The 16,523-nt window shown below is 51.4% G+C and overlaps 2 protein-coding genes across 3 annotated transcripts in view; both read right to left on the bottom strand.

Moving 5' to 3' along the window:
• The window catches only part of lrrc7 (leucine rich repeat containing 7), a 68,049-nt gene extending 65,910 nt beyond the window's left edge, over positions 1 to 2,139 (bottom strand). Inside the window, exon 1 of the mRNA XM_086162060.1 lies at positions 1,861 to 2,139. The gene's annotated coding sequence lies outside the window, so the exon portion shown is untranslated. The remainder of the gene's footprint in view (positions 1 to 1,860) is intronic.
• A 9,859-nt stretch (positions 2,140 to 11,998) lies between these two features.
• Positions 11,999 to 16,523, bottom strand: LOC147225521 (histone-binding protein N1/N2-like). Of its 2 annotated transcripts, XM_086161971.1 has the most exons (14): positions 16,350 to 16,523; positions 16,017 to 16,061; positions 15,808 to 15,921; positions 15,658 to 15,738; positions 15,459 to 15,565; positions 14,222 to 14,295; positions 14,077 to 14,147; positions 13,925 to 13,998; positions 13,641 to 13,829; positions 13,358 to 13,530; positions 13,189 to 13,281; positions 13,041 to 13,115; positions 12,434 to 12,559; positions 11,999 to 12,181 (listed from the first exon to the last, which is right to left on the bottom strand). In XM_086161971.1, exons 1-14 carry the CDS (start codon positions 16,385 to 16,387, stop codon positions 12,143 to 12,145), a joined length of 1,299 nt encoding a protein of 432 aa, XP_086018097.1. In that variant the 5' UTR covers positions 16,388 to 16,523; the 3' UTR covers positions 11,999 to 12,142. The 2 variants fall into 2 exon arrangements, with proteins under 2 accessions (XP_086018097.1, XP_086018098.1); XM_086161972.1 differs by lacking the exon at positions 12,434 to 12,559.

Genomic DNA, 16,523 nt, shown 5'->3' with positions numbered 1-16,523 from the left:
ATGGTAGGACGGCTTCGTGTAGAAATAGCCGATAGTTCTCACTTCGTTTCGACTTCTTCATCCGGAAGAGGCGGTTGCCCAGGTGTAAGCGCGCGAGTCTCGTAGTTGCGGACGGAAACTTGTTGATTTGGACGCCATTTAGCCGTCTGATAGCGACACATATGTCAAAGGCTTGACACGCCGTTGCGTGTTGGCTTTGGGTCTGTCACAAATCTTCCTCCTGTAGTTTGTTTCTTCTAGTTTCCAAGCCCAAACTGTCCTCACTCGCTCTTTGGCAATCTCTGTAGTTTCTCTGGAGGGAAAAACCTACAATTTGAGGCCATGTGATACTGCGCGTGTGCCATGTAATACTATCCAATGTTGCTTCAGAGGACGTGACAAAGTCCTCTCCAGCACGGCTTTTAGACAAACAGATGGCTCGCGTCGTCGTGGGAGTTCTCTCATCGTTTGCACCGCGGCCAAAAATCTTGAATGAAAGAGTCCCCCCAATCAAAGCGAAGGGCTGCTTGAGACACTTCTTCATCAGCTGGCCCGTGGTATTTTACCACGGATCTCTACGCCACGGGTCAAACCCACCGACTCCTGTTGCAATTTAAAACATGGCTTGGATCAAAACTTTGGGGAAACTCAGCAAATAAAGTTAAGCCTCGGTATATCAGGTTCCAGCAACATGTACTTCAGGTGTGAAAGTAGGAGTGTCGTTGCGTAACAACGCCGTCCGGCAGTTGTGCAGGATGCTCTCGTATGCTTCAGTTCGCTGGTAAAGATGTAAGGGTTTGCGATGGTTCGACTTCTCCGAGTCTGTATCATTGCCGATCTACCGGAGCTGGAAAGAGGCTTGGTTTTTGTTTTGTGACGAGACACGGTCCGACGGATCGAAGTTGCTTTCGGTTCTTCTAGTTTCATTCCTTTATCCCAGTTCTGCTCAAGAAGTCAAAGCTTGAGCTCAACCCTCGGAGGCGGTAATGTCTTTGGTTTATCGAAAATGGTGAAAATCAGCACACGGTTTTCACCGCACGGGAGACACGTATGAACAACCGCAATCTAGAAAGTATCTCCAAATGTCGAGGCACTGCTACCCTTTCCTAATTTAGTGGAGAATGCTACCCTTCCCCCTGAAAGTCAGCGAAGTACGAGTACCAAAGGCACGAGAAGAAGTGGCGAAAGTACTTGAGTAAATGTGCTTCATTACTGTCCCCGTGCCAAGTGTGACATTGACAAAGAAGCGTCCGGCGAGACTTGAGGAGAATTTCCCGTGCAGCGCAGACCTGGTGTGAGGCGGTCGGAGTAGAGGTACCAGAGAAACCAGAGATATCAGAGGTACCAAAGACATCAGAGATACCAGAAGTGCAAGAGATACCAGAGGTACCAAAGGTACCAGAGGTACCAGAGGTACCAGAGGTGCCAGAGGTACCAGAGGTACCAGAGGTACCAGGGCACGGTGCTGCATCGGCTCGCTGAAGTCTCTGATACGAGAGTACAGATAAAGCATTATGTAATTAATATACCGCCTCCTATGCAGATACTGTAGACAAGCCTAGAAATCCTGGCCTGAGCTGCGACTGTAGCCCCGGAGTGTTTAACACAGATCATAAATACACTCCTTTTAATCACTCCAGCCTCTCTTTCCAGCGGCGGACCCGGAGCATTTAAATTAGTCATACAGCGAACTGTTTTTCACACAGTAACACATGAAGCCGCCGCACAGCGCGCAGAGAAACGAGTCTTTCTGGGTCTCACCCACAGACGGTACAGAACAAGCGGCGTCGTCAAAGCCCGAGGGGATCTCGGTCGCCCGTGTTTCGCGGCGCTGGCGAGGACGGGTGACGGCCGGGGAAAAGTGCCGTGGAGCTCTCTTACCAACAATTCCCCGTCTTCAGGAATTCTTCCGCTCCTCTCCCCTCAGCCGGCTTCCTCCGCCGCTCCGCCGTTCATCCCTTCCAGGAAAAAGAGCAGGAAAACAGGGGGAGGTTTCAGATCGTCGGCATCTCCCCTTCTGGGTTTTTCCCCCTCTCTTCCAGATTTCTCCACAGTCTCCGAGGGGAAGCGGGAGCATCGGCGACACACTGCTGCGCGCTCCGCTGCAGGAGGCTGGCCGTCAATCACACAGGTAACCTTGGGAACCGCTCGGCCCGCCCCGCGGCCGACGCCGATTGGACGGCTGGCGGAGGACCAGAAGTCACAAGTCCTCGCGGCTCCACAGATGGATACCGAAAGCTGTACTGGGATCACGGACTGAGCCAAACAAACAGTAGTGGATTGCAGTACTTGTGAATTCTCTCTTCTCGATCGCTCTCGCTCTCTCTCCCTCCTGACTCGGGAGCCTTTATTTTACAGTTGCCTAGCAACAGAGGGGCATGCGCGAGTGTGTGTTGCGAAGCAAAAGCAGTGTGGGAGATAGGAAGGAGTTCAAGTCCTCAACTCTCTGCGTTTCGGTCGGAGGACTGTTGAATATTTCAGCTCTCGGCAGCGGCGGTCTGCCTCTTCTGGAAACCTCGGTGAGAGAAGCTCCGCTCTCGCCGCATTCACAGCGTCGGGAGACACGGGACGGCGGATGACCCGTTGAAATGTACCGCAAAAATGTATTCGCCGACTTCACTGCGTCCGAGGGAGGCCGTGAGGCTCCATATGGCGGTGGCGCCTTCTTTCCTAGTCTCAATTTTGGGTTGGAGGTGCGAAAAAAAAAAAGCATCTCACGAAAATAGTCACTGCAGCACAGCGGCCTCTGACAGGCGCCGGTATTACGAACTGCCTGGTCACAGAAATATCATATATGTGACAGGGAAGACTGAGACGCCATTGGACTTGTTCGTCGCTTAACTAGTTGCCTATGAAAGAAGTCCAATTTGGAGTCTCGTTGGTCGGGTGGTCCGCAGACGGACAGCGTCCTTGTTGTTATCTGTGCCGTATGTGGCCGAGGAGAAGAGTCGCAGTCTTGCTTTGCCCTTCAGAGGAAAGCGAAGGAAAGCCATCGACGCGTTCGGCAAAGGCCGCAAAGACTCCGGTTATCCCAAGCATCGCCGCTTTCAATCAATGGCGGCATGTCGCCTTCCCCTCCTCGGTCACCTGCGTCCTCTTGAAGCCGAGAATGGGGACGGTCCCGGCTTTCCGTTGTCTGCCGAAGGTCCCGGGAATTTCAACTTCTCCCTCCAAGTGCCTTTGGATGTCCGGTCCGGGCTGCAGTTGCCATGCAGGCCAGTTCAGTGATGGGATTTGTTACGGCAGTGTCAGATGTGTCGCTTGTGTTCACGGCCTCTGTTTTACAGGAGAACGCGCGATCGCGTTCCTTTCAACTGACCCGTTTTGGTTCGGATCCTCTTCATAAAAAGGCATGCAGGACCGAGAGGCAACTCCGTGTGAGGAGCTCCAGAAAGAGCCGAGAAGACAGCAAGTGTCCTTCGAGAGTCCCGGACGAAAAAGCTGCAGTTCCACCCGCTTAAAGCGTTGTGTTATCTGTCTACTGCAGCGCTTGACACACCTATTTCAGAAGTATTCCTCACCTCGTGCGCCGCCGCTCTCTTTTTTGCATTAAGGTTGTTTTGATATTGTTTTCATATTGATAACTTCTCACTGATAGTTGTTTACCGGGACACTTTTTCTTTTTGGGTGAGGTCTTGGTCATTCTATGATTTGAGCCAGTGGTCCACAAATTACGGCCCACCTCAATATTTTAACCGGCCCCTGAACAATCCCAGAGATGCATTATGATTTTTTTTCATTCTGGCCACGTAATCTTGACTTGTACATGCATAGAACGTAACATTCTATCCCAACCTTCTGCAGGCTGTGCCTTATCGGAAGCCCATCCCATGAAAAAAGAAAATCCTGGACACACCCCTGTCAAATAACACGGAATAATGGCGAAAAGATTAGGTACAAGAAATTTAGATTCAGAAGGCAGGGCATTTAAACGATTATTTTTTTGTTCAATTCAAAGAAAAGGCTGTTCGTCTCATCTGTCAAGAGATGAGACAAAGACATTTTTCATTAATAATGGTATTATTTATTTTCTGATTTTTTTTCTTCCTGTCAAGATCCCAGAAAGGGTTAATTTTTGGTTACGTGTGGCTTTTTGGAAGACAATAAATGTTTACGTCAAGACACCTCTGCGATCGTCAGGGAAAAAGTTATTTGGCCCTCGCAGGAAAAGGTTTGGGGACCCCTGATTTAAGCCAACAATTAAATCTTTCTCTTCAGTGAATTTTGGTATCTCACACAAATAAACAAATGAATAAATGATCCCATTTTACAGACAGACGCTCTAAGCGCTGCCGCGGCAATCGAGCGAGATCCTCCATAAAAAAAAAAAAAGCCATGCAAATTATAGACATTCAAATGAATGGAGGAACCAAGTGCAGGTGTTCTGTGGTCTCGGACATTTTCAGAATACCAACATAAGCACATAATCCACAATTCCACAATCTCACTCCCCTTTCCCACTCGCTAACATGTCCACACATCCTGCCTATTTTTATTTATTTTATTCATTGCCATTTATTCTTCTCACTCAGTTTATATTCTTGCTTAGTACTAGTTGTGTATTTTCCCCCCCTCACTATTCCTTGACGTTGCCCATTGTCATCCTTGATGTTGTTATTGTTGGTGTCTGTTGTCCACTTATCTGCTGTGTATATATTTGTGGATTTTTTTTGTCTCCTCTTCTGCCTTTCTATTTCTATTTATACTCATGTTTATATTCATATTTCTTTCTTTTTTTTGACATTATAACCGTTATGCTGCTGTGACAAAGGAATTTCCTCAATAGGGATCAATAAAGTTGATCTTATCTTAAATACAGTTGTTTGAACCTGAACAGCTTAAGCCCATTCAGCTGCTTGTCAACAGCCTAGTGGAGCCCTGGGAACCGCAAATAACCACAAATATAGAAATATATTGCTTTCATGAAAATATATACTCACTATACTATTTCTGAAATCATTTTTAAAAATTAAATAATTTGATTTTTTTTTTCTGAAAAGTTCCCAGCAGCTGCAGCAACCGGCTTAGTACCCTCATCCATTTTTATTATTGTAATATTTTTTATGTCCCGGAAATATTGTAATATGCCTCCCCTGGATGTTTTTGACCCGAGCTGGCCGAACCAGGCTGGGTGAGTCGCTGCTTTAGCCCAGTGTTAGCTGTGTCGGACTCCTGAAACACACTTCCGGCTTCCTGAACCCCCGGCTCGCAGCTTCATCATGCGGACAACCGGCAGCGAGAGGTTTCAAATAAACACCTACCCGGAAAGTATGGCTTCCCGCGGGCCCGCTGGAGGGCAGCTACCGGCCGCAGATACGGTGGAGCTCCGGGGGACGGCTTTCGATGTTTGGAAACGCAAGAAAACGTCAGTTTCCGAGTAAATTCATGGTGTTTGCTGGCTGTTCCTGGAGCGAAGATGCAAAGTATGGGGTCACGTTTAATAAAGGTGAACATTAAATACCTGAGTTTACAGGGTGAACGCTAAACATCAACAGCAAAGCAAATATCTTTGTTTTACATTAAAAGAAATATAATGTTTAGCTTTACATGACTATCATTGTGGAGAGGCTTCTTCTAACCCAGACCCGGGCATTTTACAGTCTTTGGGCCACATCTGGCCTGTTTTGCTTTTTTATCCGGCCCGCCAAACTATTTTCTTTAAATACTTTAATATATTTTATATAATTTATTTTATTTTAATAATATTTTCAATCAATATTGAATGACTAAACTTTATTTTGTCGTCTTGTTTAATTTTGTTTGGATGTTTACATACGAAACAGTGTCGGTACATTTATGTGATCATTCATGATTTTTAAGTTTAAATAAAATGTTGAAAATTTCAAATATTGAAATTGTAATTTTCATTTTCTTCAGTTTACAAGACACCCAGTTGGCCCGCGTGTAAAAATTAAATGGGAAATGTGTCCCACCAGCTAAAATCATTGCCGACCCTTGTTCTAACCTGTTGGCTTGCTTCCTGAAATCCCATCGGAAGCATATTTGTGGCGAAACTGCCCTCCCGTCTGGTCGTCAACGCAGAGCTGAATTCATTCTCAGTGTTCGAACTTAATTGCTAAATAAAGTCTATTGTTCTTCATACCCTGTCACACTTTTCCTGCTCAGACTGAGTCATCTTGTTGGTTCTTTCACGAATTAATATTTGATTTCCTTCTAACAGCTTACCGACCTCCCGCTTTTACTGGTGCTTCTACTAATTTTTGTGACGCTTTTTCTTCTTACTTCTGAAAAATGAACCCGTTGACGGTGGAAACCCCCGCGGGACTTTAGTTCGGCGCAAGCACTCCTTGCGTTTGTCTTTCCAGCCTCAGTCCTGACCGGATCTGCGACCCTTCGAAGCCTTTTACGATTATCGCATGATTTATTCACCCGACTGCGTGCGTCTATTCTGTTGGATTCCATGTTACTGTTACTGTTAAGGGTGATGACCACAGTAAAAAAAATGTTACCTGTTTTAAGCAGGTGAAAGAGCAGAAGTAAAGAAGCGTGCAGCTAGTTTTCTCTCCCAAATGACATCTCTATTGATTTAACAACACAGATTCACAGACACATCTGTATTCCCAGCATCAGTTTGTTTAAACTCAGATTAAACAGTTCTTTTGTTTAGTTTCTAAGAGTCCTTGTGACCATTTTCACTGTTTCCACACTATCACATTACACCATATTCTTGGTCACTTCTGCTTCTGAGATGAACACGTCTGTATAACTATATATTTACATTAACAGTTGCTGTGCATAAAGTCACATTGTTTTAGATCACAGTCTACTACTGGTTCAAAACATTTAAAAAAAGTGTAAACTTCACAAGAAATGTGCATCTTTCTCTGTGCATATGCCAAAATAACACAAAGTTGCTCTAAAATGTACAGGCTACTGAAATATGCAGCATTGAATGTGTTGACTTCCAACCATTTTCTTTGAAGACGACAGAGTTCAGAACTAAACAGGATTTTACAAAATAAATCAGCAAAAAATACAAAGTGCCTATTTCCCCATGAGCGTATTTAAATTCCGGCTATTAAAAACCACCGTTTGCACTCGGTCGTTCTCAAAGGACACCAACACCCGTCTCTACCCTCTGACTTTTGGCGCGCAAAATGGCGTCCGCTCGGTAAAACTCTTTCATAAGTTGCTTTTTGTAATTCTAAATTAATGAAAACAACATCAAATACACACACAAAATTCACCGAAATAATGCTTGATTACATGCAAATAAAATGTGTTTTTAATAGGTGATTTACCAACCTGTTTTAAGCAGGTGAAAGAGCAGAAGAAAAGAAGCGTCCACCTCGTTTTCTCTCCCAAATAACATCTGAAGAGACGGCGGAAGCGTCCGCCCCCTTTACCGCTCCCAGTGCAACGAGAGAAAATAAAGGTCCCGCCCCCCAATTTTACAGAAAAAAAATACTCGAATTGAAATAAATCACCAAATAATAACAAATAAAAGTGGTCACCCTATTTTAAGGTGTGCCACATTACACTCTATGAGCCCCAGAGGTCACGCAACGACAAGATCCGGCATCGTTTTCACGAGACGATTCCTCCCGTTGAGGAATCTCTGTAAACAAGCCAAAAGGGGACTCGTGATTGGTCCAGGTGCTCTTTGCAAAGGACGCCCAGGTACGACAAGACGGCACATTCGGTCCGCGTTGAAAAGGATCTTAAATAACGGATGAAGTCACCGGGCCCGGGTGTCAGAGTGAGTCACGGGTCGCTCAGGAAGAAGACGGATATGAAGACAAGAGTATATTTTAATGATAGCGGGTCTCGGGGTTACAAAAAGTAATGAGTCATTTTGCTGCCGGGTGTAAAATGTTTAAAAATCAATGCGCTGGAAAAAATCCTTCCATTTATAAATACATTTCTCAGGCTTGTGGGCGTCAGCTGGGTCATGGAGAGGCGCCGGAAGAGACAGGGAGAGGGGCGGCGGCGGCGGCGGCGGCGGCGGCGGCGGCCCTTCATCGGCACCCGGCGGCCCAGATTCGCGCTCACGCCCGGCAGCTGGGAGGAGGGTGGGGAAGCGAAATGTTGCACCGTCAAGACATCCCGGCTTCCTTTTGTTTGAACACCCAGGCAGAGGACGGCCGTGCAGCTCTGCATACAGGCCGCGGCGTTCTGTGCTTCAGAACAAAACCTGCCCGGAGGACTTTGGAAATCAGGAGGAGAACGAAGATGCACTGCAGCTGCTCGCCCGACATCTTCAGACTGGCTCTTTTTAATGTTCTATCATTTGAGTTTCTTCCTGAGTCTAGGTTGAAGGTGTGCTTATCAGGCCACGTTTGGTTTGGTAGGTGCGGCTGCTCCGAAGCAGTGAGCTAATTGTTGCAGTGACGATGGGTAAACCCATGGGTGCTCTCTCTCCACGGATGTTTTCAAGCGGCGAAGAATGAGTTGCCTATGGCGGTCCGGGCTCAAAGCCCACGTCGGAACATCCGAGCTGTTACGGAACCGGGAGAAGCGTTCACGCGAGAACGAATGTGGACTCCGGCTCCTGGAGCTGGACGGTGTGACCGGCAGAGATAAGCGGATTATCATGAGGATTCATTTCTTCTGATTTGACCTGGATTATGAGCTGGACAAGGGGGTTTCCCGCTCCCGTGGACACGAGGACGGGGTCCTTCACCCTCGGTCTGCATTCTCCTTCACACCCGGATCGTCCCGTATTCCGACCTACGTCTTGCGCTCGTGTCCGGATTGGTGAGCCCTCCTCACCACATTCTGAGGCGAAGGCCTGCTGTGGAGCAGGAGACCCAGGAGGTCCTCCTCCAGGAGCAGCTAAGCCTCCAGCTGGCCAGGAACAAGCATCACGGCCTTAAGTTATCCCTGCGCCCCGACTCTGGAGGCCTCTTCAGTCAGCAAACTCAGCGTCTGTTGCAGATCCCCTGATTATCTCCATCATCACGGGGGAAGAAACAAGCACTCGAGCACAGCAAATGTTCTCTTTTAAAATAACTTATCAGGCTCTGGATGTGTGTCGGTCCACTTGCCGGAGATGTTCGATTTTCATACGACGTCATGGGGACACGGGCACCAAGGACCTGTGGAGGACACCTGCAGAGGAGCGAACGTCTATGAGACATGAGGTCCAGGCCACGGCAGCCGTGGGGGTCTGAGAACCCGGAGGTGGGTCTGCGCGCGCCTCCGCCCGTTTTCACACTTCCTCTCCGAGCAGAAGATGTCATCCACGGCCTCCGCCAGATCGCCAGGCAACGGGCAGAGATTTAGAGACAGGCCCTCTTCCCTTCTCCTCCTCCTCCTCCTCCTCCTCCATGTGTGCCTCTCCAACCCTCCGCCCACATCCATCTCCCGCATTCGGCGGTAAAACACGCCGCTATTTATGGCGAGCGCACACAATGTTTCTGTGGTTCGCGGCCGGCAGGTGTCCTCGGGCTTCAGGCCGGATCTTCGCTCCTCCCTTGAGAGATACGGCTTCTAGGACTGTCCGGGGCCCTACCGCCTCGAGTCCGGTCTGCTCTCTGGGTTCTACGGCAGATGATCGCTCCTGTTTTTATGCAAACACTGGAAACAAAGAAGCACTGGGGAGAAACCAACCCAAAGGAACGGACACAGGATTGTGAGACCCCCACACGTGTGTGTGTGTGTGTGCCGTGAAGGAAGGGGTCTCAAAGCATGGCCCACCTATTCATAAGGACACACACACACACTCACACAGCAGAGGGAAGGCAACCAGATGAACATCAAACATGCTGTCCTTCATCTTCTCACCCCCAGTATAGGAGATGTATAGACTCCTCACTTTTCTTCACACCTGAATTTCCCCCTTACTGTTCAGTGCTACTCCTGTGTTTGTGTGTGTGTGATGGTGGTAATAGGAGTCACTGGGCTTGTGAGAAGGTGTATGCTGTATTGAGCGTGGGTTTGAGGGACACTGTGATTGCTCCAGATTCATTTAGAAGAAGTGTGATGGAGAGCCTGCTGACATGGAAGCACTTACTAGCAAACCAGAGGACCTGAACCTCTGGTGAAGGTCACTTTTTCTCAGCACAGCTGAATAACACGAATAAGTACAGTTCAAGCGGCAGCTTGTGATTGTAGGTTTCACCGTGTGCGTGAGGAACACCGAGACTCATCTGTCACTTCCTGTATTTGTCGCTTCCACATCTGTTCCCAACTTGCACAGTGACCCAGGGCAGAGCGGAGCTGCTTTGGACGAGCTGCCGGTGGGAGTGGAAGCGGCGCTCCGTGACAGGCGCAGGAAGTGGGGCCACGCACCCCACACCATTCCTATCCTTTCAATTGCATGTTTGAGACAGGAAGACAGGTTTGTGGGAATGCTTTTGGTGTCTCCCTGCGCATCTTGGATGTTGTGTGACAGAGTTGTTAGAGGACCATCAACGCCGCAGCCTGTCACATGACCACTAGAGGGCGCTGTGGGCCAGTAGAGCAAGAAGCAGCTTGACGTGGGCTCCGCCAGACCTAGACAGGTGGTCTTCTGTCATCCGTGCAGTGAGCTGGTGTCTCCTCAGGATGGAGCCTTCAGCCCGCTGGACATCTTGGACGGACGCGACCCCGAATGCCTTCTATTTCTGATGCTCAAACGGACCACAAGTCCAAATAGCTTCAAGCTTTTCTGCGGAAATATGTCACCGTGGGACACGCGGACAACATTAACAGTCGACTGGGCATGGGCTGAGAAGGCCCGGGGCCAGTGGGCACTCAATTGCATTATTCTGCGTGCTGTGGCCACAGCTGTACCCTCGCTGATGAAACACTTATCTGGAGGAAAAGGAAAGAAGAAAGAAATAACCCAAAAATCGAGGCAAACGATCCGACGATCTGCAAGAGGAAAAGATCCAAAACTCAGCAAAATGCCAAGCAGAGATCCTTTAACATCCCCTGGAGATGGACATCAGACACACCACCTGCAGCTGAGGGGGAAAGTCCCTGGAAACGAGCGAGCTGAGCGCAGGCATCCTGGCCTGATAGTTTTCACTCACACACGCTGACCGCAGCTCCAAAGCGGCGAATGCCTCGCCGGTAAGCCACGCAAAGCGGCCACTGGGGGTCGCCAGTCCGCCACCCACCCCTCACACCTTCCATCAGCCCCGGACAAGGCTGGCGGATGTTTGGGAAACAGGGGAGACACGAATCCTTGCTGAATCCAACGTGGACGCAGGGGAGCTCGGGGTACCTTTGGTCTCCGGACGCAGCCCGACCCGAGCGGCACCGGCTGTGGGATGTTAAGAAACAGCATCATGTTGATGGGTATCAAGGAACTCCTGCCTGGTTTTGGGTCTCCTCACTCCCTGAGAAGGTCCACAGAGACAACCAGGTCTCCCTGCAGGCGTGACCCTTCCACCGGCGGGGCCAACGCGTTCAAGATTCCAAGCGGCGGTCATGTGTGCAGCCGTCCAATGAAACGAAGCAGGCGCAGCTAAGATCGCCCCTCTCTGAAGACACCAAATAAACTGATCGCCGGGGGTTCAGAGAACAGGCCAACGTGTGCTGGTGAGGGTCGGTCCTCCACACGAGTCCTAGGCTCGCAGTCTAGTTCACAGGGCGCCGGTTTCTGCCCAAAACACTGAACTCAAAGAGTTTGTAAGACGATCGAACACCTTCATTTTGGAAGGTGTGGTCAACCAGCGGGTGAAAAACAAAAAGGTTGGCTACCTCTAAAAAGGGCTGTCATAAGCAGAACGTCGTAGTTCCCCTTTAATGTTCCTGAACACTTTGTTTGAAACGTGGCTTCTGTTGCCGTTTGTGATCTGAAGGTGCTTTGCTATTTCCACAAAAACCTTCGCTGTGTTCAAGGATCATTTTAAGACGGCGGCCGAGCCTCTGCGGGGTTCCGTTCCCGGACGTCACGTCCTTTAACATTAAAAACAGCCGTCCGGTGAAGACCAAAGTAAATCCCTCCCTGCTCCAGAAATGGAAGTTCTTGCCGCAGATCTGCAGGAAGGTAACCTTCCCTCACCAGAGGCGGCGCAACACACACAAGTTAACATTTAGGCGCGGCCCTTCAAAAGGAAACAACGACTTACATCTGCAAATTATTTATTTTTTACTACAAGTATACAAAACCTTGACAGACTATGAAAATGGATCTTATTTACAAAAACAAAGGTGGCGGGGCTGGACAGGCATGCCGTGCTGGTTTTTGTAGGTCGGGAAAATGGCGAGATCACGCTGAAGATCCCACGGAGGCCGACTGGCCGGCGGGCTGCGGGAGACAGAGCACAGGTGGAGCGTCAGAAGGCTGCGGAGTGTCGGCGCGCCGCCTGGCAATCCGTGGCCGAGAGAAGGAGCCCGCTGGGGGCTCGGGCCGGCGGATATTCAGAGATACGGACTACGCGGCCGTATGTTTAACGACCTCCGTGTTTGGATGCTAGAAATCGGAATCCATCGGGAACCACGGGTGGCCCGCCGCGGGAACGGACGCCCGGCTCTAACGACAGATAAGCCTAACACTCGCCTCCTGGGACTTCTCCTGCTGCACTCCATTGCTGGCACTAGAGTCCCCACTGCCATTAACTGTGGCTTCCTGTTTGGCCTGCTTAGCATCAGCGTCCTTAACCGGGCTCTCCTCCTCGGGTTTCCTCTGTGTAGAAACAAGACCAGGACAAGATGGGAAAGGGGGGAGCGGGAGGCCCGACGGCTGGATTCCATGCAAACACCTCAAAGGCTGACATTTGGAAGAACACACCCAGAGCACAGGAAGTACGCATTATGCATGCCGGCAACAAGGTTCACGCAAACTCCGCTCTTCCGCCATGCATGCACAACCTCTGCTCAAAAGAAAAATCACACACTGCCCAGCGGTGCGGTCCGTTCCGTCGGAACAGGCTCAATGACTGAAAGACACGGGAAAAACTTTCCCAGGGTCCAAGGTGGAGATGGACTGGGATCTAAGAGGGTGGGCGTGTGCGGATGAACGCCACTCGACATGCCATGAAACGCCCGCTGCATATCTGGGGTTAAAGGTAAGAGTTCCTGTTTCTACAGCGGGAACACGATGTGGAGAGAATCGGCGGGAGGGATTCTAATATCGGGACGGCAGGTGTGGTTGGAAGGGGACTCACCTTTTTCCTGACGAGGTGAGAGATGTCCGAGACCCCCTTGGAAGACGAGGCGCTGTCCGATGATTTGACTTGGATCTTTAAAAAGAAGAGACATTGAGGTGCAAAGTCACGTCGGTCGGTCGCTGAACATCCGAGAACACGGCCTCACCTGGCTGCTCGACGGGAATGATGATGATGATGAAGAAGAAGAAGAAGGCCCTCCGTTCTCACATGGGAATGAGGACGAAGTGGAGGCACCGCCCTGTAAAAGTCCATAACTGCTAGATCAATATGTGCTCTTTGCTGATGTTTGCGAGGCGTCGGCGTCCAGAACTTACCAGCGTCTGCTGGATGGCGTGGGAGGCGGCGGTGGCCGTCCTCTGGCTCTCCTTGGCGTCCTCCACCTTCTCCTTGATGTCGGGCAGGAGCTGGCTCAACTCCTCCATCTCGTTCTTCTCCTCCAAGGCCTTCTCCGCCCCCTCGGCCGCCTCGATCACCTCCTGCAGCATGGCTGAGCACAACGGCGGACGGGAATACGTCGGTATCCTCTCGTTTGTCGGCGGGACCCGGCTGCCGGCGCTCGCGGGGAGGTCCCGCTCAGGAGAGACGGCGCCGTCTTACCCAGGCGGGTCTCGATGACCTTGATGGAGCTGTTGTAGTGCTGGATGGCCTGGTTGTACTGGTCCATGTAGCACAGCGTGGTGGCGACGTGGTAGTGCGTCTCGGCCAGCAGGCGGCTGTGAGGGGGCAGGTGCTTCAGCTGCAGGGCCAGACACTCCTGGAAGTCCTCCAGGGCCTGGGGGTAGTTCCCTGAAGACACCGGAACCACATCGATTGGATCCTTTTCGCGGACCCCGCCTGCGGCTTCCCCAGTAGAAGAGGCCAGAGCGCTACGGTTCACCTACCAGACTCCGCACTGACTTCCCCCAGCTTCAGGTAGGTCTGGGCGGCCATCAGCTGATCCTCTCTACCCTCCTTTCTGCAGGGGGAAGGAGAGCAGCATGAAGCCGGGTTGCCGGATCTTCCGGCCGGCCCGATGAGGTCGCCTTGCACCCACCTTTTGTAAATGACCTTGGCGACCTCCAGCATCTCCCAGGCCAGCTGCAGGTTCCCAACTTCATCCTCTTCCTGAGGATGTGTTGGCAATCACACAGGTGCTGTTGTTCTAGATTTTTCCCCAGTGTTGATGTTTAAGATCTTACCTTGTCGCCATTTTTCTCCGCATCTCCTTCGTCGTCATCATCGTCGTCTTCATCGTCATCATCTTCGCCTTCATCTGTGGAATCCACAGGAGGGTGATTAGCTGTTCCTGAGGCTGGCTGGTGCTACGGGGTTCCCACTCCTTTCCAGGGACCGGACCTGACAGGAGAGCTCAGGCACGCCTTCAAACCAAATGCTTTTTGTAAAAAGGAAGAGTGATCCTTAAATCCAGAGAAGGTTTGGCTGCCATGAGGAGCTGGTCAGGTGTTTCCCTGGGAGATGTGGGAGCCCCGTGTCCATGTGGGACCTGTTGGACACGTGAACTTTAGCTCTGCTCCCGTGTTTGTTCCCGTCACCCTCCTGACACCACGGCGTGAACTAGGTGACCACCTGCACCAAACCGTGCCGAGTATCCAAATATCTGCCTGCCCTCTGGTTCCTCCTCGCCGTCCTCCTCGGAAGCCTCCCCGTTCTGCTCTTTGGAGGTATCTGCCTTCTCTTTGCCGGGAGATCCAGTAGGACCTTCACCGGTGCAATTCACAGCATCTGCACTCTTCTCAGCTCCGACCACTTCAGCTTCCTGGCCTGGAGTCTTCTCTGGGTCTTTCACAGAGGAGGCGGCGGCAGCAGCAGCAACGTGCTCAGATCTGCTCACAGCAGCTTGGACGGACGGCTCTGACGCTGCGGCGCCATCTCCACTTTCCACCTCGGCCTTCTCCTCCGCCACCCGAGCACCACCGTCTCCATTGGCGGCCTCCACCTCGCCCTTCTCCTCCTGAGCGCCGCCATCTCCTGTTTTCTCAGCCATTGCCTGGTACACCTGTTTTCGCAGCTGGTCTCGAGTCTCTTCTGCACCGGGGTTGCACACAGAGACACGCCTGAATAGACCTGCTGTTACCATGACCTCTGCCCTGCTCCTTCCTGGAGGAGACCGCAGATCTTTGGGCAAACTAGATCTAGCTGTTATCACGCTCCTTGGGTGTCAAGTTTTCTTCCAGCGTGCCGTCGACCAGAGGTTTAAGGAACTACAGGAGACCCATCACAGTCCTTAATGCAACACGTCTTGTTAATCGACATGTCAATTCGCGGGTAACGGCTTTTTCCTGCGGCCGCGGGTCAGTTTGAAGTGGAGACTCACAAGATAAAAACACTGGTTATTCACAACAGCTTTAGACTCTTAACCACGTTAAACCAAATTCAGTCAGGTGAGACACAGGTGCTTAAAAAGCCAAATCTCACCGTCCAGATTCTTGGCACTCTCAATATTGGAGTTCTGAGGCTGCTCCTCCTCCTCGGACTCTTCTGGGACTCCCTCCAGGGCGTTGCCGAGGACCGTGTTCTCCATCCTGACCACAGCGGGGACGTGCACGGTTAGAGAACAGGTGGAGGTTGACCTGAGACCACGGCGGCGTGCATTTAAGCGTTGAGCTGCTGTCACCTGGCTAGCTCCAGCAGGGACTTCCCACACAAGAAGAAGGCCTCTCCACACTCCTCTGCAGTGTCCCCGAACCTCCCGGCCCTGACGCACACAGGCAAGGGGTCTCAGACCTGCACGGTGACACTTGGCACAAGTTGTCCTGGCACTCACAGCATGCTGCAGGCGTCCTGGAACACGCCGACGGCGGAGACCACGTCCCCCATGACCAGGTGACGGTTCCCGGTGCCCAGCAGCTTCCTGGCCTCCTCCAGGACGTCCGCGGCGCTGCACAAGCGGGGGAGGGAAGCGGGGGGGGGAGGGGGTTAGTCGGGGAGGTCAGAGGGGTTCGCTCGGCGTGGTTCGCTTCGCGCGGCACTCACCTATCCGCCGTGGCGGCCGCGGAGGAGCACGGCTTCTCCTGCGCACTGCGGGAGGAAACACACGGAGGATCTCAGGACTTCTGCAACTTCAGCACCCCCACCCCCCTCCCCCCGGCTAGCAGGCGGCGGTGTTGTTGTTATTGTTGTTGTTGTTGTTAGCCGAGGGCTACTAGCGTCGAGCGCTTCCGGACAAACTTTACGCGTCCGGTCCCGGAGGAGGCCGGCTATCCCGGTTCCCCCTCCCCCGGCTAACCACGCAAGGTCGCCGGGGTTAGCCGCGTCCGCCGCGGGGTAACTAGCGACAAACGTTACCCCGCCGAACAGCAGCCTTACCTCCCGGAGCTGGAAGCGGGCGACGTTTCCTCGGGCATTTCCTGGGCTTCTCAACGCGGACGGGCGAACGGAGAGCTGGTGTTCGGCGGCGGCGTGGACGAACGGGACGAGGAAGAGGTGGACGTACGGGCTCTTTGTTGGCGCGCTTAAATAGAGGAAAGCAGCCTTTCGACT

This window comes from Fistularia commersonii, chromosome 16, assembly GCF_037954325.1.
Source record: "Fistularia commersonii isolate RoL2024-O1a breed Wild chromosome 16, RoL_Fcom_v1.0, whole genome shotgun sequence".
Taxonomy (NCBI): domain Eukaryota; kingdom Metazoa; phylum Chordata; class Actinopteri; order Syngnathiformes; family Fistulariidae; genus Fistularia; species Fistularia commersonii.
This window is presented reverse-complemented; position numbering and strand designations above follow the sequence as displayed.

Bases quoted from the DNA above. Each gene is read 5' to 3' on its own strand.
- LOC147225521 (XM_086161971.1), bottom strand. From the start codon at position 16,387: ATGCCCGAGGAAACGTCGCCCGCTTCCAGCTCCGGGAG. The intron at 13,830-13,924 runs GTAGGTGAACCG...CGGTGTCTTCAG, and splicing joins GGAAGTCAGTGCGGAGTCTG to GGAACTACCCCCAGGCCCTG. The intron at 13,531-13,640 runs GTAAGACGGCGC...CGTTGTGCTCAG, and splicing joins GGTCATCGAGACCCGCCTGG to CCATGCTGCAGGAGGTGATC.